The sequence below is a fragment of the Myodes glareolus genome, chromosome 2 (genome assembly GCF_982192425.1).
Source record: "Myodes glareolus chromosome 2, mMyoGla1.1, whole genome shotgun sequence".
Taxonomy (NCBI): Eukaryota; Metazoa; Chordata; class Mammalia; order Rodentia; family Cricetidae; genus Myodes; species Myodes glareolus.
The window spans coordinates 6,737,445-6,765,317 of NC_142027.1; the positions used below are offsets into that span (position 1 = coordinate 6,737,445).

General features: G+C 50.2%; 1 protein-coding gene across 2 annotated transcripts; it reads right to left on the reverse strand.

The window, feature by feature from the left end:
- Positions 1-5,861: 5,861 nt before the first annotated feature.
- Chaf1b (chromatin assembly factor 1 subunit B) lies at positions 5,862-25,910 on the reverse strand. Of its 2 annotated transcripts, none has more exons than XM_087898978.1 (14): positions 25,816-25,910; positions 25,169-25,324; positions 24,484-24,616; positions 22,767-22,884; positions 21,686-21,789; positions 18,562-18,658; positions 17,261-17,336; positions 16,403-16,496; positions 14,132-14,201; positions 13,964-14,055; positions 11,316-11,466; positions 9,695-10,156; positions 6,732-6,826; positions 5,862-6,058 (listed from the first exon to the last, which is right to left on the reverse strand). In XM_087898978.1, exons 2-14 carry the CDS (start codon positions 25,292-25,294, stop codon positions 5,946-5,948), a joined length of 1,731 nt encoding a protein of 576 aa, XP_087755104.1. In that variant the 5' UTR covers positions 25,295-25,324; positions 25,816-25,910; the 3' UTR covers positions 5,862-5,945. The 2 variants fall into 2 exon arrangements, with proteins under 2 accessions (XP_087755104.1, XP_087755111.1); XM_087898985.1 differs by lacking the exon at positions 25,816-25,910 and adding an exon at positions 25,475-25,597.
- Between the last annotated feature and the right edge of the window lie 1,963 nt (positions 25,911-27,873).

The window sequence follows — 27,873 nt, forward strand, 5'->3', positions numbered from 1 at the left end:
ATGCTCATTCTTAACCGCTCAGCCCTCCCTCCAGGCCCCAAGCCCCCATAAACCCTAAGAAGTGAGACATAAACCACAGGCACAACCTAAAATAAAACTAGAACTAATAATGTTGAAGCAGAAGAGAAATTAATGCTCAACCCTATTAGAAATACAAAAACAAAAGGCTCTCTCTCTTTCCAATTTTTCTTATTTTAAAGAGGAGCTCAAACTACAGTAACGGCCTATCTAGGAAATTACAATAGCAAGGTTACTGTGGATCAAACTCTACCAGGCAGGCAAAGCTGAAGACAGAATAGTAATCATATCTGTAAGTGTTTCATGGACTATACATATCAGGCATTCTAGGGGGAAACATGAAAGTTCATTTAAAAAAAAAAAAAACAGGAAGAGGGGGAAGGAAAGATTGATGATGAATCCAAGACTTATTGCTTTCTGAAGGGCAAGGCAGAGTGTAAAAAGACAGTGTGTTCAGAGGAAGGTGGTGAGGAGAGCACAAATATACACAATTAAAAGTGAAGGTCAGAGGCTGGAGAGACGGCTCAGAGGTTAAAGCACTGACTGCTCTTCCAGAGGTCCCGAGTTCAATTCCCAGCAACCACGTGGTGGTGGTTCAACCACATATAATGAGATTTGGTGCCCTACATGCCAGAACACTGTACATATAATACATAAATCTTTAAAAACAAACAAACAAAAAAAGTAAAGTCCAGCAAGGTGGCTCGATGGGAAAAGAAGTTTGCTGCCAAGTGTAAAAACATGAGTTCAATCCCTGGGAGCTACGCGGTGGAAAGAGAGACCCGACTCCTATATGCTGTCCTCTGATCTTCACATGTGCACTGTGGCACATGCCTGCCAACACACATGCACAAATGCATATGCACACTAAAAAAAGTAAAAGAAAATGTAACTAAAAATGTTAACTTAAAAAACATACACATGAGAGGTGGCAGCACACGCCTTTAATCCCATCACTTGGGAGGCAGAGGCAGGTGGATCTCTGAGTTTGAGGCCAGCCTGGTCTACAGAGTGAGCTCCAGGACAGCCATAGCTATACAAAGGAGCTATGTTTTGAGAGAAAAAGCAAAACAGAGGAGACACTATCTGGGCGAGCCTGCTGGTTAATAGCCTCAGCACCTACCCTGAGCATCTACGCCGACAGTGCGTCTCATAACCATTTTATGCCGTTTTCTTGGGAAGAGGATTACAATGGCGATAGTTGCTTACCTTGGGTTCCATGGTGAGGAATGGGATGGTGTCGAACTAAGTCTGCTTGCTGCTGCTATGGAATAATCTAAACAGTTGGGGCAAATGACAAAAGACGCTTGGCTACCGGCTAGAGCTGGGGAGTCCAGGGCTGAGAGCCACGTCTGGTGAAGACCTTCCTGCCACGTCTCCGTCGTGGGGCCATCACAGGAAAACGTCAGTGGGGCTTGTGCTGTTACCCAACGGGGAGAAGACTCAGACTGAGAAGGTTATGCCTTCTGCTTTGTCTGATTGGTCGCGTGTGTACTATTTCACTCTGTGGGGCCCACGTACATCCTGAGGACCAAACTCAGGACCTCGTGTTCATGTGGCAAGTACTTCACCGGTAACGTTACACAATGAGTGGGTAGACCTGGCTGCGGTTGTTACTAATTATTGCTCTTGACGTTTTTAAAAAGAGCTTACTGGATCACAACTGTGTCAATATTGTATTTGTTTTGTTTGCATAGCCTTTAATTTGGGCAAACTGCAGACATTAAATGCTACTAAAATGATGCTTTGATTACTAACAGTAATAAATGTCTTACTTAAAAAGTAACACCAAAAACAAAAAAAAAAAAACGAAAAAAAAAACCTGTCTTCTCTCCAGGCAGAGGTGGTGCAAACTTTTAATCCCAGTGCTCGGGAGGCAGAGGCAGGTGGATCTCTGTGTGTTCAAGGCCATTCTGGTCCACAGAGCGAGTTCCAGGACGGTTAAGGCTACACAGTGAAATCCTGTCTCAAAAGTGGGAGGGGGGGCAGGGAGAGCCAGCAGAAGGAAGTCCAGAGAATGGCAGGGGCTCCTGTGATACTGTGCCACTTTTCCCTGGCTCACTGAAAGCTCTGCGATTTGAAAAGTAAACTCATTTTTATTGGGCATATTTATGTGACCTTCGTTCTAGTATTTTACTAAAATTTACAACAGCATTTGTAGCAGATTGAGCTGTTTGGGGGCTGCATTTGTGAGTGTGTTTGTGTGTGAAGAGGGGGAGAAGAGCTTAATTTAACTGGCCTTGTATGACGGCCAGAAGAGATTAATACACATGCAGAGGAGAAACCAAAGCAAACTAAGATGAATGACTTCAGGTTCACTGGGCTGGTGGTCCTGGGTTCTATAGGAGAAAAGCCTAAGCCAGCAAACAGCACCTCTTCATGGCCTCCGCATCAGCTCCTGCCTCCAGGTTCCTGCCCTATTTGAGTTCCTGTACTGACTCTCCTCAATTCACCCTTGGCTGTGGAGCTGATCTTCAAAGGCGGACTGAGGAGCGCTTGCTCTGAGAACAGTCTCTGCAGTCAAAGGCGGGCAAGTCCACCCTGCTCCATCCAAGCCCTTCATCTTAGCTCAGCACAGCATTGTCCTGGAAACCAGAGTGGGTGTCGCACGGCCCTAGTGGTTGAGCAGAGGCAAGGGAAGCCAGAGGGAGGGTGGGGACAAACCTGGCAGCTGTGACTCAGGAGGTAGAGGTGGTTCCGGTCACCCAGTTGGGGCTGAGACAGCTGCCCAGCAGGGCCTGAGTATTACATGGGTCTGTGGCTAGCTGGGCTGTTTCTTCCATTTGTCCACCCTCCAGAAAACAGAAGCCTCGGATAAACCCACAGCGCTGGCCTTAGAAGAAAAAGTAGCTTCATGGGCCAGAGCCAAAAGAAAGCACAGGCCTCGTTTTGTGTCTCCTGCCAGGTGGTTCCATGGATGTGCCTCCTGGATGTGAGATGGTCTCCTCCACCCAGGGAAGTGCGGTGGCTGAGCAGCTTGCAAGTCTGAAGGGCCCCTCTCCCCAAGGGTGATTAGCCGGGAAAAGAAAGTCCCTGGGAAGTGGAGTTGTCTTGAGTACAGCACCGTACTGTGGACTGTTGTATGGGGCTCCATGGACACAGCTGAACCAGGGTGGGACTCAGTGAAGGTGAGGCCTGCCTAGGGCCGTGAGGAGACGCGCACAACCCCTCAGTGGGTGAGCCCGTCACCAGAGGGAAGCTGGGCCAGAATCAGCAGCAGGGTTAGATTAACCCACGAGTGCTTTTGGTCAAGTGTATTTATTTATAGGGAAGAGACTGCCTCCATCTTTGAGGCAGTCCTGATGTTCAGTGGCTTTCATACTGGTCCAGTGTCTCTTCATTCTGAAGGTGAGAACATCTGGATCAAGGGGATTCTACTCAACATCTGGGAGGCCCAGTCAATCACAGACGTAGGCTGCAGGCTATACTCTGGTCTAGCCTGTTTCAACGCACTGAGCCACAGTCATTTGATCTCGGTTCCCAGCATTGTCCAGGCCATTGCTGGCTAATTTCGTGAGTCAACGAAATTTAATTTAGATGCAATTAAAAGTCAAATCCCTGCAGAGATGGCTCAGAGGTTAATGGCACACACTGCTTTCACACCAGACCCAGGTTCAGGCCCTACAAGACAGCTCACCCCTGCACAGGGGATCAGACACCCTCTCCCGGCCTTCCTGGGCACCAGGTACCCATGTGGTGCACAGGCACACATACATTCAGGCAACACACTCATACACATCAAATATTCCTAAAAAGTTAAATTCCCCAAGTCTGAGTATGCTCAGAGATCCCGAAGAGCATTGCATCTGGCTCGAATTCCAGTGTGTTAGTAGCTGGGCATCGAACTACCTTTTGTTTGAAGTGTTTGTTTGTTTTTGAGATAGGGTTTCTCTGCAACTGCTCCGGCTGTCCTGGAGCTCACCTTGGTAGACCAGACTGGCCTTGAACTCACAGAAATCTGCCAGCCTCATTCCGCGAGAGCTAGGATTAAAGGCGTGTGGCTTTGAAGCGTTTGATTCTTATCTGGGTTCTCCTGAAGGAGTCACAGCCTTCACAAAGCTTAGCCATGAGAGGCCTTGGAAAACCAGACGTCTCCAGCTGAAAATTGCTTGGGCAGAGGACTCCCTCACAACTCCAGCTAAGAGGTTTTGGTACAGGGAAACTGACTAGCTGAGAGGTGTAAATTGTGCAACAATAAACAAAGGAGCTTGAAGCAACTGTCAGTTCACCAGCTGACTCCCCTGCTATTGGGCTAAACCCGAAATTCATCTTGGAGTGATCCTGATTCTTTCACAGACCCACGCAAAACCGAGCACTGACACTGAGTAAGCAGTCTGTCCTCTGTGGGGCCGTGGGGATCGCTCCAACAGTGGACGGCTGACTCCCCCATCTCTTGCCACCCACCCTCCCTGGTCCACGCACACCCTTCCCAACCAGTCTGTTCTCTGGAGAGCCAGGAGTCTCTCGGGCAGCTGCATCTGCGTGCCCCACTTGCCTTTTCGTGGTCTATCCTGAAGTGGTCTCAGCTCCCCAGAGGGTAGCCCTCTGGCTGGCTGTACTGGCCCCTCTGGGAGTTGGGTGCTAACTGGTTCACCCACAGAGGCTGACTCTGAATGACCAAACCCACACGTGGGTTGATTTTATCTCGCTTTCTGAGCAAAGCAGGCTGGGATCCAAAGGTGATGCCACCAGATCCACCACGCTAGGGTGGATAGGTAGGGGTGGGGTGGGAAATAAGAAGGAGATTGCTGGGGAAGGGGAGACTAGGGAAGGGGTGCTGCCAGGACCTCACGTCCCTCCTGTCCTTCCAATTCACGTTTTCCCCAAGGTCTGACAAAAGCCTAGTCAGACCAGGGGCCAAGGAACCTGGAGTCAGTCCCACCTGAGACGCCTCTGGAGGTTATCTGAGGGCACCAAGTCAGGTGAGTACTCAGAAACAAGTACTGGGGTGATCGGTGCTGAGTACTCCTTACCACACCTTTACCACCCGTCACTGGAGAAAGCCCAGGTTCTGCTAGTGAGGGGACATCCCATGCAGGACACAAGGTAGAGGCAACACTGAAGAAATCGCCTCCTCCACCACCACCCAGGCTGCTGGGAGGGCCCCGCAGGCAAAGAGGCCTGCTGCCAAGCCTAGAGACCTGAGTTCAATTCTCAAGACCCATGCTGTCAAAAGAAGAGAACCGACTGCCAGATGTGCATAGGGATCACACACACACACACACACAATGTACAAAACCAGATTAAGAATAAACGCAGCAATGAGCATTCACGCGTTCCACCCATAATCTTCCCGCACACATATCTAGGTCCGGCCACAGGGCCTTAAGCTAGTGACGGAGCTCTCTGGCCTTGTCTGCTACGGGGCCAAGCAGGATAGCCCTCAAAGCCTCCCAGCAGATTCAAGGGGCAGAGTGACCTCCAGTGGCCATTGGGAGCACTGCATGCTCCCACTTGAATTTCTCATTTGTGGTAAGGAGGCTGCTGCCGTCTTTTCTCCTCAGGGTTATTAGCCCAGTACCCAAGTGTGTGAAGTCCCTCAAATGAAGGGACCCAGTGCAGATCAGGTTTCCTAATCTCAGAAACTCCATCAAAAGGAGGAGTTAGCCAGGCGGTGGTGGCCAGTTCTCGAGAGGCAGAGGCAGGCGGATCTCTGAGTTCGAGGCCAGCCTGGTCTACAGAGCTAGTTCCAGGACAGCCAGGGCTACACAGAGAAACTCTCTCTTTAAAAAAAAAAAAAAAAACAAAAAACAAAAAAGAGGTTAGCCTAGCACCAGAGTCCCTGTGGAAAGGGACGTCAGAACAGGGCCAACAGAAGGCTGGAGCAAAGACAGCACACACACTTTCTATCGTGAATCAATTCATGGATATTTATTTTGCTCTAACATCGCCGTAACAGCGCACATGGCGCTGGGCCCCAGCAGGCCTCAAGCAGACTTGGACGCCTCATCGGCACCCAGGGTTTGGGCACCTCCTTCATGTTCCTGAAGTTTGGGCCTCTTTAGTTGGGGAGGCTCGTCCTGGGGCTCTTCAGGCATCTCTGAAATGTTAAAAGACTTCAGGTTAGTAAGCACTGAGGGTGAGTCAGGTCAGGTGACAGGATATACAGAGGCAAGACGAGGGGCAGATGGCCTGTGAGATCCAGGACTGCCTCAAGGAATAGATCTACGCCACTGGATCTCAACCAAGGTGACTGCGTGTCGAGAGACAGGGCATGCCTGTGACAGCTGAAGATGTGACAGGGTAAGAGGTGGCAACAGGTAGGGACTGGAGAAATGGCTCAGCAGTTAAGAGCACTGGCTGTTCTCCCAGAGGACCGGGGTTCAGTTATCAGCACCCACACAGCAGCTCACAACTGTCTGTGACTCCAGTTCCAGGGGATCTGAGACCCTCACACAGGCATACATGCAAGCAAAACTCAAAGTACATTAAATAAATAAATCTTAGGGGGAAAAAAAAGTGACGTCAGGGATGTTATTACGCCCCTGACCCGTCTGCCCCAGATATGAGCTGGCATGAAGTGGAGAGAACCATCCCCCAGAAGCTGCCACTGTTGAGTGCACAGGGTCATTCTACTCCTGGAAGACCAACAGTCGCCTCCAAAGGACGGTCCCGGATAGGCACTAGCCTTCTCAGAGCTGACCGAAAATCAGGTGTTAACTTCCAAAAGAACATATCCTATCTGTGAAATATCCGCCAAGGCTGACCCTTACCTGGCGCCATCTCTTCCGTGGAGGGGGTAGCAGTTCCGCTGGTGGGTGGTGGGTTTGGCGCAGCGTCTGTCTTTAACGGTGTTAGGTTTATTCGCCTCGATTGAAAAAAGTAAAAGGGTGGACTGCTCCTTAGTGTTTAGATATGAAGCCAAGTTTCAAAACCACCAAAGGAAACACAGACTTTCCCACAGAGCACCCCCAGCAGGGCCTTAAATGCTGTCATGTGCTGCCATGCCCACTGAGGGCAATGCTCTTCTCACGGGAGGCTCTGCCATCACAGCTCACAACCAGGCAGCCGAGGGGCGAAGGCTGAGCTCTGCTGGTGAGGATGGGAACCCCAAACACACATGATCCCTTTCAAAATTCCGAGTTTTGTGTCCCAATAACTGGCGCTTTCTTTTTAGAGTTATAACTGCAGAGAACTCGGTAAACGGATGAGAAGAAATCAAGAGAAGCAACTGAACTCCAAAAATACCTCAAAGAACTCCTTCCTGCACCTAAAAGGAATAGAATATTAAAAAACACGTCTTGTGCCGGTGGTGGTGGTGGCACATGCCTTTAATCCCAGCACTTGGGAGGCAGAGACAGATCTCTGTGAGTTCAAGGCCAGCCTGGTTTACAGAGCAAGTTCCAGGACAGCCAGGGCTGTATGGTGAGACTCTGTTTCAAAATACCAAAAGAGAAAAGACAAAAAGAAAATCTACCACATTGTGGGGCTGGAGAGACGGTTTAGCAATTAGGGGTGTTTGCCGCTCTGCCAGAGGACCCAAGCGCAGTTCCCAGCACTGTCAAAGGTGTCTAGGGGACCTGGCACCCTTTTCTAGCCTCCAAGGGCACCTGAGTGCGCACTACACACACATGCTTTTAAAATGCATTCTTATTCTATAGAAAATAGATTTTCAAAGAGTCAAACATTATATTTAAATTGTAACACAAATTTACTAATCGTCGGAGAAACATAGCAGGAGACCGGAGGCAAAGAATGGGAACCCAACTTACCAGCCTATACCTCACTGAGCCCACTTAGAGGATGAGAAGGAAGAGACACAGGTGCCAGGGGATAACTGGGTATCAAAGATGAAGAAGAGAAGGAAACCCAGGCTGGCACTTCCTGGCGCAGAAGGATGTGGGCAGCAGCTGTTTGGAGACTCTGGCAAGGATGCAGCAAGCAGACAGCTGTGGGCAGGGGACCTGCGAGGCCCCAGCCCACCAATGCCCCACAGCCAAGTAGCCAAGATAGGCATAGAGCAGCACTACTCAGTCACGAAAGAAGGAATCTGCCCATTTGTGTCACGTGGATAAGCCCAGAGGGCAGGCTGAGTGGAAGACACGATCTCCCCTCAGATAAGGGATCAGAGGTTGCTCTTGTGGATTCTTCTTAGGAGTGGGGATGGGGGACTGAGACAGGGTCTTGTATGTACTCAAGCTGGTCTGGAACTTATGTGGTCCAAGATGCCCCAAATCACAGTCCTTATGCCTTGGCCTCCCGGAGGCTGGAGGACGGGCGCCTGGACTGATCTCAGAGAGACTGAAACTGCTATGGAGGTTGGGGTAAGGAGAGGGATGAAAGAGACTCAGCAATTGACAGTGTCACCACTACACAAGGAGTGAGTTCTGTGCCCCAGTGTAGAGCAGAGGACACGATAACAATGGGGAAATGTGTAAGAGCAGATTCTCAAAAGACTAAGTCTGGTGGATGGAAATGCTAAGTGACCTGACTTGACCCATACACGATGTACACACATATCAAAATATCATAATGGGCAGGGTCCTGGTGGTGCACACCTTTAATTCCAACACTAAGGGGGAAGAGGCAGGCGGATCTCTGTGAGTTTGAGGTCAGTCTGGTCTACAGAGCGAGTTCCAGGACAGTCAGGGCTACGCAGAGAAACCCTGACTGGAAAACACAAAACACAGTGTCTCCCATGGGAACATATGGTATTCAAACACTCAGGGGAAGGGGATGCAGCTCACTTGGTCAGGTACTCACCTGCCTAGCATGGACACAGCCCTGGGTTCAGTCCCCAGCAGTACATAAAACTAAATGACCCTAGCACTTAGGAAGACAGGAGAGGATTGCAGGAAGTTCCGGGCCAGCTTGGGCTCCATGAGACCCCGTTTCCATTTTAAATACATAAATACAAGACGTGCCGTTTACAGAGGAATATGTGCCTGCGAGGGTGTGGGTAGCTTCCTGCAAAGGCCCACGCAGAAGGTCCCTGGGCTGTGGCGGGATGGCAGGGAGGTCCCTTGAAGGGGATACAGGGACTGGCTCCTTCTTCCGTGTCCTACCCTCCCAGCCTCTGTGAGGTCAGCAGCTTCCTGTCCCCCACACACCCACCCCATATCCTGTACTGACGCAGGCCCAGAGCAAAGAGGCAATTAACTCTGGACTGCCGCCTCGGAACCTTTGGGGATTGTTTCAGGCCTCTAGTCAGTGTGGGGAAGCTCTGCGAGGCAGCACTCCCTCAATCCCCTCACGACAGGAAGGCTCTGGTACCACTGAGCATGGCTGAGCTGGAAAGACGGCACTGGCTGTCACCCAAAGGACCACCACCGGGGCCAGGGGTCACAAAACCAGGACGACAGAAAACACATTTAAATGGGCCTCAGCAAAATTTGAGTGACACCAGGACGAGTAGGTATCTAGAGCTTCTGCAGGAGCAGGAACTGAGATCCCAAAGGGCAGAATGTACTCTGGGAACATGACAGTAGACTCAGGACTCAGGAGACAAGGCACAAGAGACTTAGAGAAAAGACCCAGGACTGGACGGCAGGCCATCACACGGCACAGGGGGAGACAGGCCGCCCAGCACATGTCACAGGGGGAGGCAGAGTGCCCAGCACATGTCATGGGGGAGACATGTCACCCAGCACACATCACAGGTGACAGGTACCATAGGCATATTTGCTATGTTGGGGCTCATTTCACGACACTTTCTTGTTTTGTCAAATGCTCTTACCGAGGAGTTGTCTTGCCCCATGACTGCAGTGTGTTCAGGGTGACCCTCCGGGGTTGGGGGGCTTTTGTGTTCTGACCAGCAGGTTGCAGGGCCGTCTCCTCAGAAGGCCGTGGCAAGGAGCTTTTGCCTGCAGGAGTGGCTCCAGCGGGAGGGGCTCCAGCAGCAGGGGCAGAGGGACTGTCCTTGAAGGCAGAGGGAGCCGGAGACTGCAGGGTTGGCGAGGGAGTGGTGCAGGGACTGCTGGCATCTTGAACTCTGTCGGTGGGGGTCCCTTCAACTGATCTGGACCCTGGTGGAGATCCCTGGTGTGTCTGGCTCTTGGTTTTCTTTGCTGTATCAGGAGTTCTTATGCTCAACACTGGCTTCTCTTTCAAAGGTACACCAAGTTCACCCTTCTCAAAGGTCACAAACGAGCAATAACCATCCGTGGAGGAAATGGCCAGGAAGGTCCCATCGCTGGACCTGGGTGCCCAGAACAAGGAAGAAGTCAGTTACTGACGGCCACAGATCGTACTTCCATGACCAGGTAGGAAACAGAAGCCGATCACGAGATGTGCTTGTCTGAAGGCGACAGTCAGGGGAGCAGCACAGAGACAGTTTGAACAGGCTCTGCAGGCATGCAGTGTCCCTTCCCAACCCCACCTCAGTCTCTGAAGCCACCCTGATCTCTGCGCCCTCCTGTCTACTTCACTGGGATAAATGTGAGGTGACCTTTTCTTTTCCCAACACAGAGAATAAATTTAGGGCAGGTGAGACAGCTCAGTCGGTAAAGACTCTTGCTATTCAAGCCTGGTGTCAGAGCTCAATTCCTGTGGGCTACGTGATTCTATAAAGTCATCCTCTGACCTCTATACGTGAGCTGTGGCATGTGCACACACACACACACACAAAACATTCTTTAAAAAATTTAAAGAAAAATCAAGGGCCTACAAGGTGCAGTTCTTGCCCAGTGTGTTCCAGGCCCTGGTTCAGTACTAAGCACTTCTCATCCCAGCACATGGGAAAGAGGAGCCGGAGGATTAGGATTTCACCGTCATCCTCAGGCACAGGGTAGAGTTGAGGCCACCCTAAGCTACATGGCACTGGGGGTAGCAGCAAGAAATAACGGTGAGTGGCCAACCTGGACAGAGTACAGGGCGGGCCCAAGACAATGGAGTCCGCAGGGACCTCAGTCCCAGAGGAAGGGTAGCATCAGTGATATTGCTTGGTGAAGTCTTTGACCAACAAGTCCTCAGGGCTTCCCCTCAGCTCACTGGGATTTGACCGACTCCACAGGGCTGTGTGCATGGCGTTAGAATTCACTGCTGGGCACAGACAAGGCTCAACAGGTCCGAGGGTTTGTGCACAAATCTGATGATCTGAGTTCAGCTCCCCGGAGCCCATGTGGAAGGAGAGAACAGGCTCCTGCAAGACGTCCTGATGTTCTCAGGCATGTGTACATGTATGCACACACACACACCAGCAACAAAAATGGCTTCCATTTTAATAAAAGTTCCTTCATAGAAACTGGTGAACAGGACCAAATTAGAGCTCTGGAGAGACAAAATACTCCCTGCTCAGAGGTCCCTCTGGCGAAATAGAGGCCAGCCCCTCCTGTACACCCTGTCTGTTAGCTACTCACCAAGAAATGTCACTCAGGGTATGGTAATGGATGTTCGTCACGTAGCCAAATGGGAAAGGCTGCTGCGTGTCATACAGCAGTACGGAGTCCTCGGAGGCCACAGCAAACACCATTCGGTAGGGCAGGCTCACCAGCTCGGGGCTGGGCTCCTCTGATAGGGAGAGGACAAACCGAATGAAGCTACAAAAACAGTTTCCAAAGCGGAGAGCCAGTCCTCCCCAAATTCTTTCCCCGTGTCACTGTAAGCCATACAAGAATTCGGTTCCTGGGCTGCCAAGATGGATCCGTGGGTAAAGGCAATTGCTACCTAGCCTGCCGATGTGAGTTCAATCCCCAGGACCCACACGGTGGAAGGAGAGAGCTGACCTCTGACCTGCACACGTACACCGAGGCATGCAAGAACCACCCCCAACACACACACTTGAACATAATAATAAAATAAAAAATGTAAATACAAAAGAATTCAAGCTGGGCATTGGTGCTGCAAACCTTCAATCCCAGCACTTGGGAGGCAGAGGCAGGTAGGTCTCTGTGAGTTCGAGGCCAGTCTGGTCTACAGAACAACTTCCAGAACAACTCTGTTATACAGAGAAACTGTGTCTCAAAAAAACACAAAAAGAACAACAATTTAAAAAAAGAATTCAGTTCCTTACATTTATATGAGAATGAATCAGAGGCCCAACCAGAAACTAGGGTTTCTGAGTGTCATGAACCTTCTAAGTGTAGCTTTCTGTTAGGAAAACTATTTCATTTGGTGTTTAAAGTGTTTACTTCAGCAAGTGATACTTTGTCTTTTTGGGGGGAAGCGTGGCAGGACCCTGTATGTGTGTGTGTGTATACGTATGATGCATGCCTGTGCATGTAAGCCTCACTCTTTAGCTCTCAGGCTGACCTATAATCCCCATATAGCCGAAGCAAACCTCAAGCTCACAGCAACTGGGCCAGTCTCCCAAGCGTTGATTTAACACGGTGTGACCTACCATGCCTGCTCTAGTCATGCTTTTAAAGCTCTATGGAGTTAACAGTATCATTTACACTACGGATATAAAAGTTTAAAGAAGTGTCCGCTTTCACCCTGGAGGAAACAGGGACCAGAATACCGGACAGGTAAGTGGACAGCAGCCTTCAAGTAACAGGCCAGCAGTTGGTGAGGGACCATGGCCCTGACAGTGGCACAAACACAGAGTCCACTGACGTGGGATTCCTCTCTGTGTGCTGTGATAACCACTGGTGAATAAGAAACTGCCTTGGCCTGTTGATAGGGCAGAACTTTGATAGGCAGGGAAAACTAAACTGAATGCTGGGAGAAAGGAGGCAGAATCAAGAAGAAGCCATGGAGCGGCTGGAGGAGAGAAATGTGCTGAAACTTTGCTGGTAGTCCACAACCCTGTGGTGATGCACAGATTTATGGAGATGGGTTAAATTAAAACGTAAGAGTTAGCCAATAAGAAGCTGGGGCTAATGAGCCAACCAGTTATTTAAATACAGTTTCTGTGTGATTATTTCAGGGCTTAGCGGCCAGGAACTAAGTAGCAGCCTCCTTACTACAGTCCAGTCACCTCCACTGGCTGCCAGGCAAGCCCAGGGAGGCAGAGACCCCAGGCACAGCCTTGGAGACTCTGCCAAAAGGTTGGGCCTCAGAGCTCAGGAATCCTAGGCAACCAGAAAGCTCTAAGTCAGCTCAGTGCTGACTGGAGCAGGCCAGCCGAGAATGCTACCTGAGACTGGGGAAGAGTCTCAGAGATCGAACCATCCCCAGCAGGGGGTGCTTTCTATGGGCCCAGGGGGAAAGCGCACAGTCACTGGGCATTAGTGTGCAAAAAAAGTGTGTCATGAACCAAATGTTACCTGGTCCTGCTTAACGAACGTTAAAAGCGACAGCCCAAAGGATCAAAACATTTCTAAGCAACATAACTTCATCCCTAATCAAACTCTGAGAATATTTCCAAGACCTGAAATACCCAGCATTGGTTAAGGTGGATACAACGTATGGAAAGAGAGTAAAACTTCAGACACACGAAAGGAAGAGGAAGGGTTGAGGCCATAGCTCAACAGTCTTTAGCATGCAAAGACCTGAGTTTAAGACTCAGGAACACCTAACCTAACTGGGTGTGGTGTGGTGATGCATGCCCGAGGCCACAATGTCCAGGGTCATCCTCAGCCGCATGACAGGGAGTCTGAAGCCAACCTAGTCTACACAAGACCCTGTCTCAAAAGCCAGTAACAACAAAAAGCCTAGTGGAAAAACAAAATGAAACTAGTTAATGCTAACGTATTTTTTTTAACATTGTTGTAGATGAGAAAGTGTATTTTGGACAAAGAGAAAAAAGGCACACTATGCATTATGGGACACTACACAGGAATATGCACCTGTCCAACAGGCTATGGGGTGGGGGGACAACTCTCGATGTCTTCATAGCAAATGTAAACGCTGAAGAGACGAGACACACCCTGATTTAAACATTACATTATACACACATCAAAACATCACAGGATGCCCCCGGAAACACATCATTCTTGCATGTAAAATGAAAAAAAAATTAAAAATCTGAGCCAAATCTGCACAGCTTTGTCCACAGAAGACATCCACCAAGTACCCACTCTGGGGAGAACACATGCACACCCTACCGCTGTGGTTCTGATGGTACCTGTTTCCGCCGCTGGCCTCAGCTCGAAGTAGACTGGACAGCAGCGGACAGCGAGGGTCGCCTTCCCAGGGCATGGAAGGTGGGCGATTGGCCTGCAAGGTTGACCGCAGGTTAGCAACAGGCACTGGGGCTCAGCAACCGGCCGAACAGAGACCTCCGGCTGCCTACCTTTTCAGATGCTTTCTGGAGAACACGTAGGTTGTGTTTGTCACATTCTCACCAGATTCCATACATCCGGCTGGAGGGAGGGAGGGACAGACAGAGAGGGAGGGAAGAGTCAAGGTTACAAGGTTTCCCAGCAAAAGATCCCAAGCCTTCTAGTCTGGCTTGCAAAATGCTCTTCCCCTTAAGTGACAAACTGGCAATGCTTCTGTGACTGAAGCGAGCATAAGGTTCCCTTTGGCTGGTCCTGCTCTGCTCCAGTTCCACCTCCCTGCTCCCTGCCACCTCCCCTCAAGGCTTGAGTCCCCACCCCCCCACCCCCCCACCCCCACAAGCCCAGGGCGGGAAGGAGGTAGAGTCAGGAACATTCACTTGTAAAACCCTGGGCTTGAGAGCAGAGGCAGATCCACCCGTGGGCAGGCCCGGCTGCCAGCGTTCCACCTGAGTCCCCAGGTCTGTTCCCAGCTTTCAGACCTTGACTGCCCATCTCTCCAAACAAGCCCTCGGTTTGTGGTTTGTCCGAAGACCTAGCCCGTGCTGCGACCTGCAGCCTCCAGCAGAACCTGACTGTCACGTGGTACAACACGTATATGCAAGCCGTCTGACAAGTGACCAACCATTCTAGAACTACAAGGGAGGACATTACTCTTGTTTTTATGCTTAGCCATTCCCTGCCCACCTCTCCACAGTACCCCACGGTGACAATGACTCTCTCTTTGGGCACATGTGACCCACCGTTCATCACAGCTCAGGCACAAACACTCCCACAGGGTGGTCTTTTTCGTGTCTCTGTTATAAGAAACAGGATTACACTTTCCCTGTTTGCTCGTTCCTGTCAGTAACTCCAAAGGCAGCACGCAGGGCACCAAACCCTTCTTTTTTTGACTGCACCACATTATTTACTAATAGAAAACTACTGTCCTCTGTTGAGAGATACCCATTTGGGGGCTTTAGATTTTTTGGTTTGTAGGGGGAAGGGTTGTTTTTATTTGCTTGGTTTTTGACTTGTTTGTTTGAGACCGGGTCTCATGCACCCCAGACTGGTCTGGAACTCACTACACAGCCAAGGATGACCTTGAACTCCTGGTTCTCCACCTCCACCTTCCAACACCAAATGTTGAATTACAGTCAAGTGCTACCATGTGTAGCTGATGTACATGCCTAGAAACTATGCATTTCCTTGAAAAAAAAAAATTGTGCCTCAGATGTGAGACACAGGGACTAAATGACATTAACTGTTACCAAGGTGCATTCAGACACACTAACAAGCCCTGTTCCCAGCACAGTCCCCCCACCCTCACAGCCGTCATGGAAACTGTTACTTTTTGCAATCTGAAGAGAACAGCAGGATGACACACAGCTCATTCGGCATTTGCTTGTTACTGGGCGTCAGAACCAGTTCTTGGGTGCAATCCGTACCCTTCTTCCATCACTCTATTTACGGTGCTAAGGCTTCACCTCAGAGTCCCACACGTTAGGCAGGCATTTGACCAGAGCTACATCCGGTTCTCAGTCTTTCTTTAGCGTTTTCTCTTGTGTTTTGTTTCCTTGCCAACCAAGAGGACTGTTGTAGGATACATTGTATCAAAAGCGTCAGATGCCACTTCCATCACGTGACCACGGCCACAGCCTGCTACACCTTTCCCATATGAAAAGTACACACTCAGAGCTAGCCTGACCTGCACACCTACAACCTCAGCAATGGGGACACAAAGAGAGGGAGGATCAGAAATTCAAGCTCATACAAGTTCAGGGCTAACCTGAGCTACACAAGACCATGACACAGAACAAAACAAGTTCTGGGCTAGAGATGCAGCTCAGCTGGTAGAATGCTCGCCTAGTATGCTTGAGGTCCTGGGTTCATTCCCAGTAATGTTTAAACAGTGTGCTGGTGCATGCCTGTCATCCCAGCACCTGAGGGCAGAGGGAGGCGGAGTTCTAGGTCATCCCCAGATCCACAGTGAATTCCAGGTCCACTTGGGATGTGTGAAACAGAGATCAGGACAGATGGATGGGAATGTTGACGCCCTAAAACTCTTCTAAGTAAAATTCATCTTTGAGAAAACAGTGCTCCAAGTCTTTCAACTCCCAAGCTTTGCTGAGCATCAGCATCATCTCATTATCCAAGGGCCAAGGTGACAGCGTCTGAAGTTCCCAAAGGACGCAGTGTGCGGACAAGGCCCCAGTGCTTTGCCCACACCTGCCAGAGCTGACAAGTGTCACACACGGAACAGAGATGTCACCATCACACCCTATGTCACACGAAGTCAGACACACCTGGAGTGAGAAGCAAAGATCCGTCTGGAGTGAAACTGAGTCTGCGGAAGAATGACTTCATGCTGTCATCGTGAAACATCCGGAAACTTCGTGCCTGTGGACACAGAGCTCGAAGTCAGGCCAGTGCGTCGAGAACTGAAGCACCCCAATCGGGAACAATTGCACAGGAACACAGAACTAAGTCATTCATGAGAACTGGTCAGTCTTAAGGCAGTCCAAGAGGAAGCCTTATTAGTTGGTTCACAGGTTTGAAAAGATTAGGAGTCCCCAGATCTCAAAGTACTGTTGAAAGGGAATGGGGAAATGGTTTATGCTGGGCTGGCAACGTGGTCCGGGGTAAACGGCACTTGTTGCCTGATATGAGATTCCTCTCTGTATGCTGTGATCAAATGGGTTAAATCACCATTAATGAATAAAGGAACTGCTTTGGACCTATAGCAGGGCAGAACTTAGCTAGGTGGGAAAAACTAAACTGAATGCTGGGAGGAAAAAGGCAGAGAGAGAGAGAAGTCATGTAGCCCCATCGGAGACAGACGCCGAAACTTTGGTAAGCCACTGACACATGGCGATACACAGATTAATGGAGATGGTTTAAATTCATATGTAAGAGTTAGCCAATAAGAAGCTAGAGCTAATGGGCCAAGCAGTGATTTAATTAATACAGTTTCTGTGGGATTATTTCGGGGCTGAGTAGCTGGGAACCAACAAACAGCCTCCTCCTACAGTTGCCAAGACTGTTGACCTGAGTTCCATTCCCAGGATAAACACAGGGGACCGAGAGAACTGCCTCCTGACCTTCATAAGCACACTGACATGTGCATGCACACAGATGAAATTATAATAAAAAGCACTTCCTACCTCTCCTTCGGGCCCCAGCATCTTTGAAATGTTGAAAGCCACACGCTTCTTCTGAGTGCTATAGACCCGCAGCACCCTGAAGAAAGAGAAGTCTGAGAGTCACTCCAGCATAGCAACCGTGTACACGTATGACTAGTGTCACTCCAGCATAGCAACCATGTACACGTGTGACTAGTGACATTTGTCTTGTGTGGACGGTCTGTTGGCAGAGCTTTCTAGCATAAGGAATGCCAGATATGATAACTTGTACTTGTGATTCCAGCACATGGTAGGCTGAGGCAGGAGGATCACCATGAATTCAAAGCCAGCCTTGGTTAAAGAGTGAGACACCAGAAGCTGAGGCAGGAGGATCACCATGGTCGAAGTCAGTCTTGGCTATAGAGTGAGACACCAGAAGCTGAGGCAGGAGGATCAGTCAGACATGGTTGTGCTCCCCTCACAGAGTTAGGATGGAAATGTCAGCAAATGGATCTTGCTCCCAAGTCACACTGTTCCCACTAACCAAACTGGTCTCTCTCAAGTGACTCAACAAGACATCAGAAAATGCATAGTATTCAGAACACGACAGTCTACAATAAAAACAAAAACAACAACAACAACAACAAACCCTACTGGTTGCATATTATTCCTATTTCAGGGCCATATTAAATTCAGTTTTTAAATTAAAAGTAGTTGAGGGCTCGGAATGAAGTTCCGTTACCCAAGTGCTTGCCCAGCACGCCTGATGTGTGCTCAGCCCCCAGTACTGCATAACCCAGGGCCTGGCAGAGCAGCTGAAGTCCTGGCACTCAGGAGGCAGAGGCAAGAAGATGTGAAGTTCAGAGACAGCTTTGGCTGTGTACAAAGTTTGAGGCCAGCCTGGGCTACGTGAAACATTGTCTCAAAAAACAAACAAACAAACAAACAAAACCTAATAAAGGGCTGGAGAGATGGCTAGGTGACTAAGAACATGCTTCGCTCTGGTAGAGGACCCCAGTTTGTTCCAGGCACTGACCGCCCATAACTGTGTGTAACTCCAGTTTCAGGGTATCCAGTGCCCTCTTCTGGCCTCGGAGAGCACCAGGCACACACAGTGCACAGACACACATGCAGGCAAACATACAGGCTCCTTCTACACTAATTCATCCATCCACTAAAGATTCACTGGTGCCAGTTCTGCGTAAGGCACCCGGCCTAATTGGTCTCTCATTCCCGTCTTGTTGGAATAAGCAAATCAAGAACAAAAGAATCCAAACTGGACTGTCGGTGCCCTTCCTGAAGCTGTGATAGAGGATCTACAAAAACTTCCATTACTTACACACCTGTCGCAACTCAGGGTCGCAATATATTGACCCAAAGGGTCCCAGGTAACTCCTTGTACGTAACTTTTATGTTCGTTGAAAATGGAAATCTTCTGCCCTATGAAGAAGAAGCACACAAAAGTATTATCAAGAGCACCACGGATCCAGAGGGCCTTCGGAGTGATCCTTCATCTGGCGAAGGACGGCTATGCAGTCGGAGGCCCACATTGGAGCAACGGATTGAGCCCCCGAGATCCGGAGGGGGAGCGGAAGGAGGAGGAACATGAAAGACGAAATCAGTACTGCGAGGGATGCTATCACCCACTGATACAAGGGAACGGATCTGATGAGAATTTACCAGGGCCAGCCGGACTGGGACTGAACGAGGACGTGATCTAGCCAGATTCTCGGAATTTGGCCGGATTCTCTGACTGTGGCTGGCCCGGGGTCTTTCTGAAAAGCCATTGACTATGACACTGGGACCTGTTTCCTCTGCATATGCTGGATTTTGGGGATCCAGTCTGTTTGGACGCTCGCCTTCCTGGACCTGGAGGGAGGGGGAGGGAGCTGGAGCCTCCCACAGGGCAGGAAACCCTGACTGCCCTGGGGGACGGAGGGGAAGGAGGGGGGGAGTGGGGGGAGTGGGAGGGTGTTGGGAGGGGGGGCGGAAATGGAAACTTTTATAATTTAATAAAATTTACTAAAAAAAAAAAAAAAAAAAAAGAGCACCACGGCCATGCTACGCAAACTAAGACTTCCACACTATCACCTCATTTCAGTCTGCCATTATCAAGACCACATGGCACGCTGCATGAACCAAGACTTCCACGCTACCATCTCGTTCCAGCCAGCCTTTTTACAGGCAGTCCTGGAGAGGCCGTGTTCCCCAAGATCACTCCATACAGCCCCACCCTTCAGTCCGACACTCAAGAGTAAGGGATTCAGGCATCAACAGCAAGCGTAAGGCTATGTGGGTCAGAGACCTGAGATGAGTTCTCTGGGTTGGGTAGGATGGGAGTGACGGGGACGAGAGAACCCTGTCACAGCCTAGCACGGGTGGTGGTAACTGGGAACAGCTGAAGGAAAGACAGGAGTCAGGAAAGAGAAGTCACAATACAGTGAGAGGGCTACGTATGTGAGGAACAAGCTGGGAAGACCGACAGCTGGGAAGTGACCTGGGTTTCAAAGAGGAAACTACAACCGCTTGGGAAGGAGGACAGGGGGATCCAGGGTCCAAGGCTAGCCTTGGGTACGAACAGTTTCAAGATACTCTGGCTACCTGAGACCCTGTCTCAAGGAGCTCAAACCAACCAATAAGCTGAAGTTTAGAAAAGAGGACAGAAGAGTCACAGTTAGGTCACAGACACAGAAGGGTGAAGAGGCTGTACCAGAAAGGCTAGCGTGGGCACTCAGTGGGTAAGTCAGGGGCACTCAGTGGGTAAGCCAGTGGCAGCGGCAGAGCTTCCCCGGTGAAAGGAAAATGGTTAGCAAGCTTTCACAACTGACTAGCTCCCAAATCCAGCCTACACAGACAAGTATACTTCAAACTATGCAATAGTCAGCAATTTAAATTACCATTCAAAGGTTTTAACCATTTGAAAGCAACAAAAAAAAGCAATCACAAGGCCCTGTGTTCAATCCATGAGAGAGGTAGGAGAGAAAACCTCCCCACAAAGTGGTCTACCCTTCATTTCCCAACTCTTTCACCCCCTCCCCTTCCTCTCAGCCACCTCATGCCACCCAGCTTCCACAGCTAGCACCCACCAACACTGCTAACCCAGTGCCCGTGACCCACACAGCACAGGGGACAGTCAGCCTAATTCTTTTTTCTTTTTCTCTCTCTTTTGGAGACAGGGTTTCTCTGTGTAACAGTCCTGACTGTCCTGGAACTCACTGACCATGCTGGCCTCGAACTCAGAGATTCACCTGCCTCTGCCTCCCAAGTGCTGGGATTAAAGGTGTGCACCACCAAGCTGCTTCAGCCAAATCCCAATGAGCCATCCTCCCTACTCCATAAGAGAGCATCTCTCTCCCTGAAAGCCTTTCAAGGAAGGCAGCTGGGGATTGAGAAGAGCACCCCAGGGGGCCTGAGTGGATTGCAAGTCCGCTGTCAAGAGAAGACTATGAGGCCAGGCCTGGCAAGTGCAAGGGTTTGAGACACAGACCCGAGGTCAGGGCTGGGAAACTTAAAGGTGGAACACAACACAGAGCCCAGGCTGGGATTTGTCTCCAAAGGTAAAATGAAAGAAAGACGGTCAAAGGGACAGACTCTGTGGGTTTGAGATCACACGGGGAGGCAAGTAAGATAGAAAACAGCCAGCCAGAGGTTGGAATGAGACTGGTCCTGTAGCTCATTTCACTGCTCGGTCCCCAGTTGGTGGAACTATTTGGGAAGGATTAGGAGGTGTGGCCTTGTTGGAGAAGGTGTGTCACTAGGGGTGTATTTTGAGGTTTTAAAAGCCTGTGCCATTTCCAATTAGCTGGCCCTCCCTCCTGGCTTCACAATTGTGGAATAAGGCATAAGCTCTCCAGTGTGGCTCCAGCACCATGCCTAACTGCCTGCCATACTCCCCAGCATGATGGACAGGGACTCTCACCCTCCAAAACCATGAGCACCAAATTAAACCCTTCCTTTTATAAGTTGCTTTGGTCATGGTGCCTTACCACAGAAATAGAACAGTAACCAAGAGGTGGGGGATAACAAACCAGAAACAGAGGACTCTGGGACCTGAGTCTCCTGGGTGGGAGGGGAATGTTAAGGGTGGGGGAGGGGGAGTAGGCAGAGCTCTCCCGTAAAGGCTTTGGTAAACAGAAGGAGGCGAGAGAGGGACATGCTGCTGAGGTTGGCGCTGACTGAGGGAAATGATGAGATGTAGGATGAGAACTTGATTTCAGCCTCTTCCATAGCTGCTCCCCACCAGCACCCCCAAGCTAGCATTTCCCCCTCCTCCTAACAGCTAATGTCTATATCACTTGGTCTGGAGCTTGGCGGGTCGGAGCACCGACTGCTCGTGTACAGGAACCACCAGGTGGTGTGCTCGCCCACAACTCTTTCTCCCAGGATCAGGCAACCATGGACTCCGTGACACTACGTGCATGTGCACATACACCTAATTTAATACAAACAAATAACTATATCACTCACCTTTGCTGACATCCCATATGATAACCGTGTTATCCACAGAGGCAGAAGCCATCAAATTCCCATCAGTGGCCCAGCAAATATCATACACATCTTCTAAGTGACCCCTGGAGCCCAAAGACAGAAGAAGTAAGATTATAACTGCAAAGGAGAAAATCTATCAGAAAGTTCCAGGTCTGAGATCACACATTCAAATGAGATTCTAGCAATCTCTGCGGACCTCTGTCAGCACTGGCTATAAACAGTGTTTTCAAGGTTATGTATCTAAAATAGGTCAAAGGGCCTCACAGGCCCACACAGATAATCCCAGCACTGGGAACTTGGGCAACAGGATGGAATTCAAGGCTAGCTTTGGCTACATAGCTAGGCTGCCTGGCTCAAAAACAGAGGAGGGGGCGTAATTCTATTTTCACCAAGGAAAATTTCATAATAGAAAGAAAAATCTATTTTTTTTCTGTTTGTATTCTTCACTATCTTATGAAGTAGGCAAAAAGTTTTAAGTTAGGCACACAAAACTGTTTTGGTTTATTTTGGTTTTTTTGATACGGGGTCTCTCTGCGTTGCCCTGGCTGACCTGAAACTCACTCTGTAGAACAGGCTGAAGGCCTGTGCCACCCCTGCCCGGCAGGCACACAAACTACTCAAGTACTCAGGCTGTAGAGAGTCACCCAGCTGGAGCTTCAGCACACTCGCTGCTCTCCGGAGAAATTAAATTTGGTTCTCTACACCGAGGACCAGTGTCCCCTGTAACTGCAGTTCCAAGGGATCTGACGCCGCCCCCTGACCTCTGCAGGTACCCACACGCAATGGCATGCACTCTCGCTCAGGCACATATATAATCATGAATTACAGAAAGTAATACAAATGACTCACTCCTGCAGCCCCTCCCCTCTACCTCACTCCCGCAGCCCCTCCCCTCTACCTCACTCCCGCAGCCCCTCCCCTCTACCTCACTCCCGCAGCCCCTCCCCTCTACCTCACTCCCGCAGCCCCTCCCCTCTACCTCACTCCCGCAGCCCCTCCCCTCTACCTCACTCCCGCAGCCCCTCCCCTCTACCTCACTCCCGCAGCCCCTCCCCTTTACCTCAGGGTTTTCACCACAGTCCAGTTCTCCTTATTCAGCTGAGCCTCGTCCTCCTCCTGAAAGGCGCTTGGCTCTGGCTCCTTGCTATCATTCATCTTCCACAACAGAATGACGGCATCTGTGGAAGGATCAGTACGGCGTGAGCTTTCCCACGCCCTCCTCACCTCGGGAGTTTTAGGGCGTTGTGTAAGTTGTACACAACTCAATGGCCACTCTAGCCCTGAAGAGTCATCCACTTCTAAGACTATGGACAGATTCTATGATGGTATGTCGATGCTTGTAATCCAGCCTCAGGGAGTCTAAGTCAGGAGGATCAGACATTCAAGGCTAGCCTCGGCTACATGGTGAGTTCAGAGCTAGCCTGTGCTACATGAGACCCTATCTTAGAAAAACACAAGGAACAAGTAAATTTGTCTTCTTCCCTGAAACAAAAATGAAACCAATTCATAATAGAGCCAATTTAGGCTCCTCATACATATAGGCTCCCTGGGCCAGTAAAATACCACTGCAGAGTAACCGACTGCATCGAGAAACCGGACAAATGACTTAGAGACAGCTGTATACCCATCTCATGGGCCCCTGTGAGAACAGAATGGGGGGGAATCCTCATAAAGCCCTTACAACATGGTGGCCTGGACATAGTAAGCCACCTATTACTGCCACCTATTCACGCCATTACGGACACATCAGAAACCTTAGCTTGACACTAGCAAGGGTCTGAACCTGGCGATTTCTCCCAGGCTGACTGTAGGCTCACCATATAACCAACCCACCACACATGCAATCCTTCCCGCCTGTCCAGGAAGAAGAGCGAGTGAGCGAGCAGAAATACAGACGGGAAGAGTGCGCTCAAAGCCACCTGGGATCCGAGCTTACGAACTCATCATAGAGCCTGCTGGAGAGGAAGTGAGCCTGGCGTGACTAGAGGGAGGGGCAAGCTGTCCAGGGCCACTTCGTAGGAAACAGCAAGGGCCTCAGCTGTTCCACTTTCCTACACCGATGTGCGTGCACATCCATCATCTGTGTGTACACGGACATGCACACGCCCATCCCGGGCACTACGACACACAACTCAATCATTTCTCCTTATGCAAACAAAAACTCCGACTTGTCTTACTTTATGCTGTCCTCTAGAGTATGCGAGGTATGGTATAAAGATCTCTTTCTCTGTGTTCTTTTCTTCTCATGGTAGCACAGTCAGACAACACAAATCAATCCACCCCAAACAGGCAGAAACTATGCGAGGGTTACACAGAGGTGCAGGGCCCACGCTAATCACCAGAGCTAGGCCCAGCACCATGTCCGGGACAATGACACAAGAGTGCTGACTTTTCCTACCACACCCAACCAGCCTGCGGGGGACAAATGGAAAAAAAAGGAGCCATTCTCAGAAATATCTTCTGAGTTCAATGCTAAGTCCGCCAACTTCACAGCTGATAAACTCCAAAAATGGTACTTATCCAACAATTGGAAAGGCATGTGGACAGAGGGTCGATGACATCCCAATGGAAGACACAGTCAGCTCCCATCTCACTGCTCGACTTCCTTTCCTTGACAGAATCTTTCTTTCAATCCCAAGCTGGCCCTTCAATTCTCAGTCGTCCCGCCTCAGCCTCCAAGTGCTGTGGTTGCAGGCCCACGTCACCCCAGCTCAAAAGTCACTATCAGCCAGGAGAGCTAAGCATCAGGCTGAAGGCCTGTTAAATACAATACTCACCATCGCCTCCAGAGGCTAAGATCTCCCCAGTCGGTGAAAACCGTACAACATTGACAGCTTTGGTGTGCCGAGCGAGATTGGAGAGAAATTCCACAATGGCTTTCCCATCTGGCCCCTTCTCCACCTTCCAGATCTGTTGACAACAAAATAGTCACTAGAGAAAGAAAGACACCAGCCACCGTCCATCTCCCTCTCACTAGACAACTATCTGTTTTCTGGTAGAAAATGCAGTTTTCCTTTCAAAACTTTGCAAATTGAAGGAAGTGTTCGCATAAACAAACCAGCAGTCCCTGCAGCTGCCATCTTCCCAGCCAGCTCTTTCTAGGGCAAATGGCCACAGCCCGGGAAAGAGTCTCAGCATTTTTGAGACAAAGTCGCACCCAGCCCGGGTTGGCCTCAAACTCACTATCCCTGTGGAGAATCTCCAACTTTGGATCCTCCATCCTGTATCAGCACCAGAAGTCTTGGTATTCTAAGACACTGGGGACCAACTAGTAACAAAGTAGAGAAAGTTAATTAAGAAAGCCAATCTCTCCAGCCTTCCTTGCCTACCCCAGGCCTGAGAAGCTAGCATTCTGGGCTAGGTGGCAAACTGACTTGGGCTGCTGGTTTCAGTTTCAAATAAAGGAATGAAAACTTGGAATCCACATGGGACTTCCCTGTGTCCTCCCACCTGCCCATTTACCCTGACGGCGGTGTCCACACCCGCGGACGCCAGTCTGTGGATCCTACAGGCTGCCGCATGCTGGAAGTCCAGGCTGTACACTGGCTCCTTGTTGTGCCAGGCGATTTCACACGTGATCACTTTCATCCTCCCGAGTCACCGCCGGGCAAATGGAGGCTGGAAACGTTAGCAAAGAGTTAAAACAACGACCCTGGAACGGCAAGGACGAGCCAGGTAAACTGCACCGCAACGCCAGCTGAGACGAGGCTGATGATGGACAGCTGTAAACTTCAGCTAAACCACTCACACAGGCTCCCACTACTTTACCGGTAGTTCCGGAAAAGAAAGAAATCAAATGCCCCAGCCGGAGGTGAGGCGGGGGGCTGCAGCGCATCCCGCCGAGGTGGGGTCCTGGGACCGGTACCCGGGTACGAGCCGTTCCCCCTGGGCAGCGGCCTCCCAGGAGAGAGACTTGTGGGGAGGGGCGCGGGTTCGGGCCTGGCGGGAGGCGCGCGGGTCCGGGTCCGGATCCCAGTCGGGACGGCGGCCTGGGACGGACCGGCCTCCGCCTGCGCCCGCACCGCGACCCCGCTCCGCGGCCCCGGCGGGCACCTGCAGCCCGACCCGGTTCTGAGGAGCGGAAAACCCTGGATCAGCAAGGAACCTACCTGCAGGGACGCGGTCCGCAAGGAGCCGCCACCGCCCGCTGCTTCCCGCGCGCCGGAGACCACGCCTCCCAGGGGGCGAGGGACCAGAACGCCCCTCCCCTGAGTGGGCGGGGCTGTCTCAAGGCAAAGGCTCTTGCAGGGCGGGAGTCCTAGGGTGTCACTCCTACCCGTGGGCGGGGCCGCCGCGAACCCGCAGCTTCCGGTGGGCAGGGCTATGGACGCCCCTCCTTCCCGTGGGCGGGACTGCCAAGGCCCGTGGCTCCCGTGGGGCGGGACCCGGAATCTGTCACCGCATCTCTGGAGGTGCTGCCCCGACAGTTCTGCGGTGTTTTTCCCAAGCGTCCTGCTTAACCGACCCGGGTCTGCCTGCGGGAAATTTGCTTTCTGAACGAAACGCAGCCCAGCCTACATTGGCGGGTTCCATCTCCAGACCCTGACCGTGATCCCAGCATTCAAGGGAACCCTAAGCTCAAGATTATCCTCAGCTACATAGAGTCCGGGCCAGCCTGGACAATTTAAGACTAAACATAAACAAAATATAACACTGTAGGACAGATGGGAAACTGAGACTCATTCGATATGATCAAATAGCATTCGCCCAAGTGGTGAGTATTTGGGAGCTCCCAGAATGGTCTCTGGAGTTCCAAATGTCAATAAAATAGAATCTGTTTTCTGCCCTCTCCTAGGGATGTGAGCCTAGCATAGCTGTTACAGTATTAACCCCAATACTCCAAGACGAGGGCTGGGAGTTCAAGGTCATCCTTGACTACACCTAAAGTTTGAGGCCAGCCTAGGCTTCAGATGTGCACAGGAAATCAAGCTGTAACTCCCATTCCAATTATTTAATGGTTAATTCATCACCCATAACCCTTCTCACATATGTTTAAATAGAAGGCTCTTGTCTCCTACGGCCTTAACTTCTTATAGGTCAGCATATGAAAAGTACATTTTTATTTTTTTTATTATCGTTTATTTATTATGTATACAATATTCTTTCTGCATGTGTGCCTGCAGGCCAGAAGAGGGCACCAGACCTCATTACAGATGGTTGTGAGCCACCATGTGGTTGCTGGGAATTGAACTCAGGACCTTTGGAAGAGCAGGCAATGCTCTTAACCACTGAGCCATCTCTCCAGCCCCCGAAAAGTACATTTTTATAAAGGGTTAATTTCAAGTGCTGAAGAGATGACTCAGTAGATCATTTTTTAATCTTTTTTTTTTATATTATGAACATTGGTGTTTTGCCTGCATGTCTGCATGAGGCTCTCAGAAGCCCTGAACTAGAGTTACAGACAGGTGTGAGCTGCCATGTGGGTTCTGGGATTTGAACCTGGGTCCTCTGGAAGAGCAGTCACTCAGTGCTCTTAACCACTGAGCCATCACTCCAGTCCCCCCAGGTCTTCTTCAAAGCACTTGCTACTTTGACAGAGGGCCAGAGTTCAGTTCCCAGCACCAACATGGTGGCTCACAACTATCTTTAATCCAGTTTTAGGTAATCCACCACCCTCTTCTGACCTCCAATGGCACCAGGCAGATGTATGGTGCATATACAGACATACAGGCAAAACTCATACACATAAAATTTAGAAATCAAAAAAATTAAAAATTATAATCAACCTTAGACAAAATAGTATTTACATTTTCAGTTATGTTTTTTTTTTTGAGACAGGGTCTCTTGTATCCCCGCACACGATATAGCTCTCAAACACGTGATGTAGTCTGAGAACAACCTTAAAACGTCTGATCCTCGCGCCTCCACCTCCAGAGTGCTGGGATTACACTTAGAGTTGTGTGAAGACTCCACTTCGTTATCAGGAGCCCAGGACTCGGAAAAGCCCAGAGTTCATCAATTTTCACGTCTCCATGGAAGTGGTTTCTCAGCTACCAGCTCTATAAATATGTCTGTGCTCCAAATTTCAGCGGATCCCAGCAATACTACCACAGTGTTCCTGCTTCATGTGTTCTCTCTCTCTCTCTCTCTCTCTCTCCTTTCTCTCGTATAATCTAGAAGCTCTGGCAGAAGGAAGATGTCACTTGTATGACAGTGGCACCACTGCT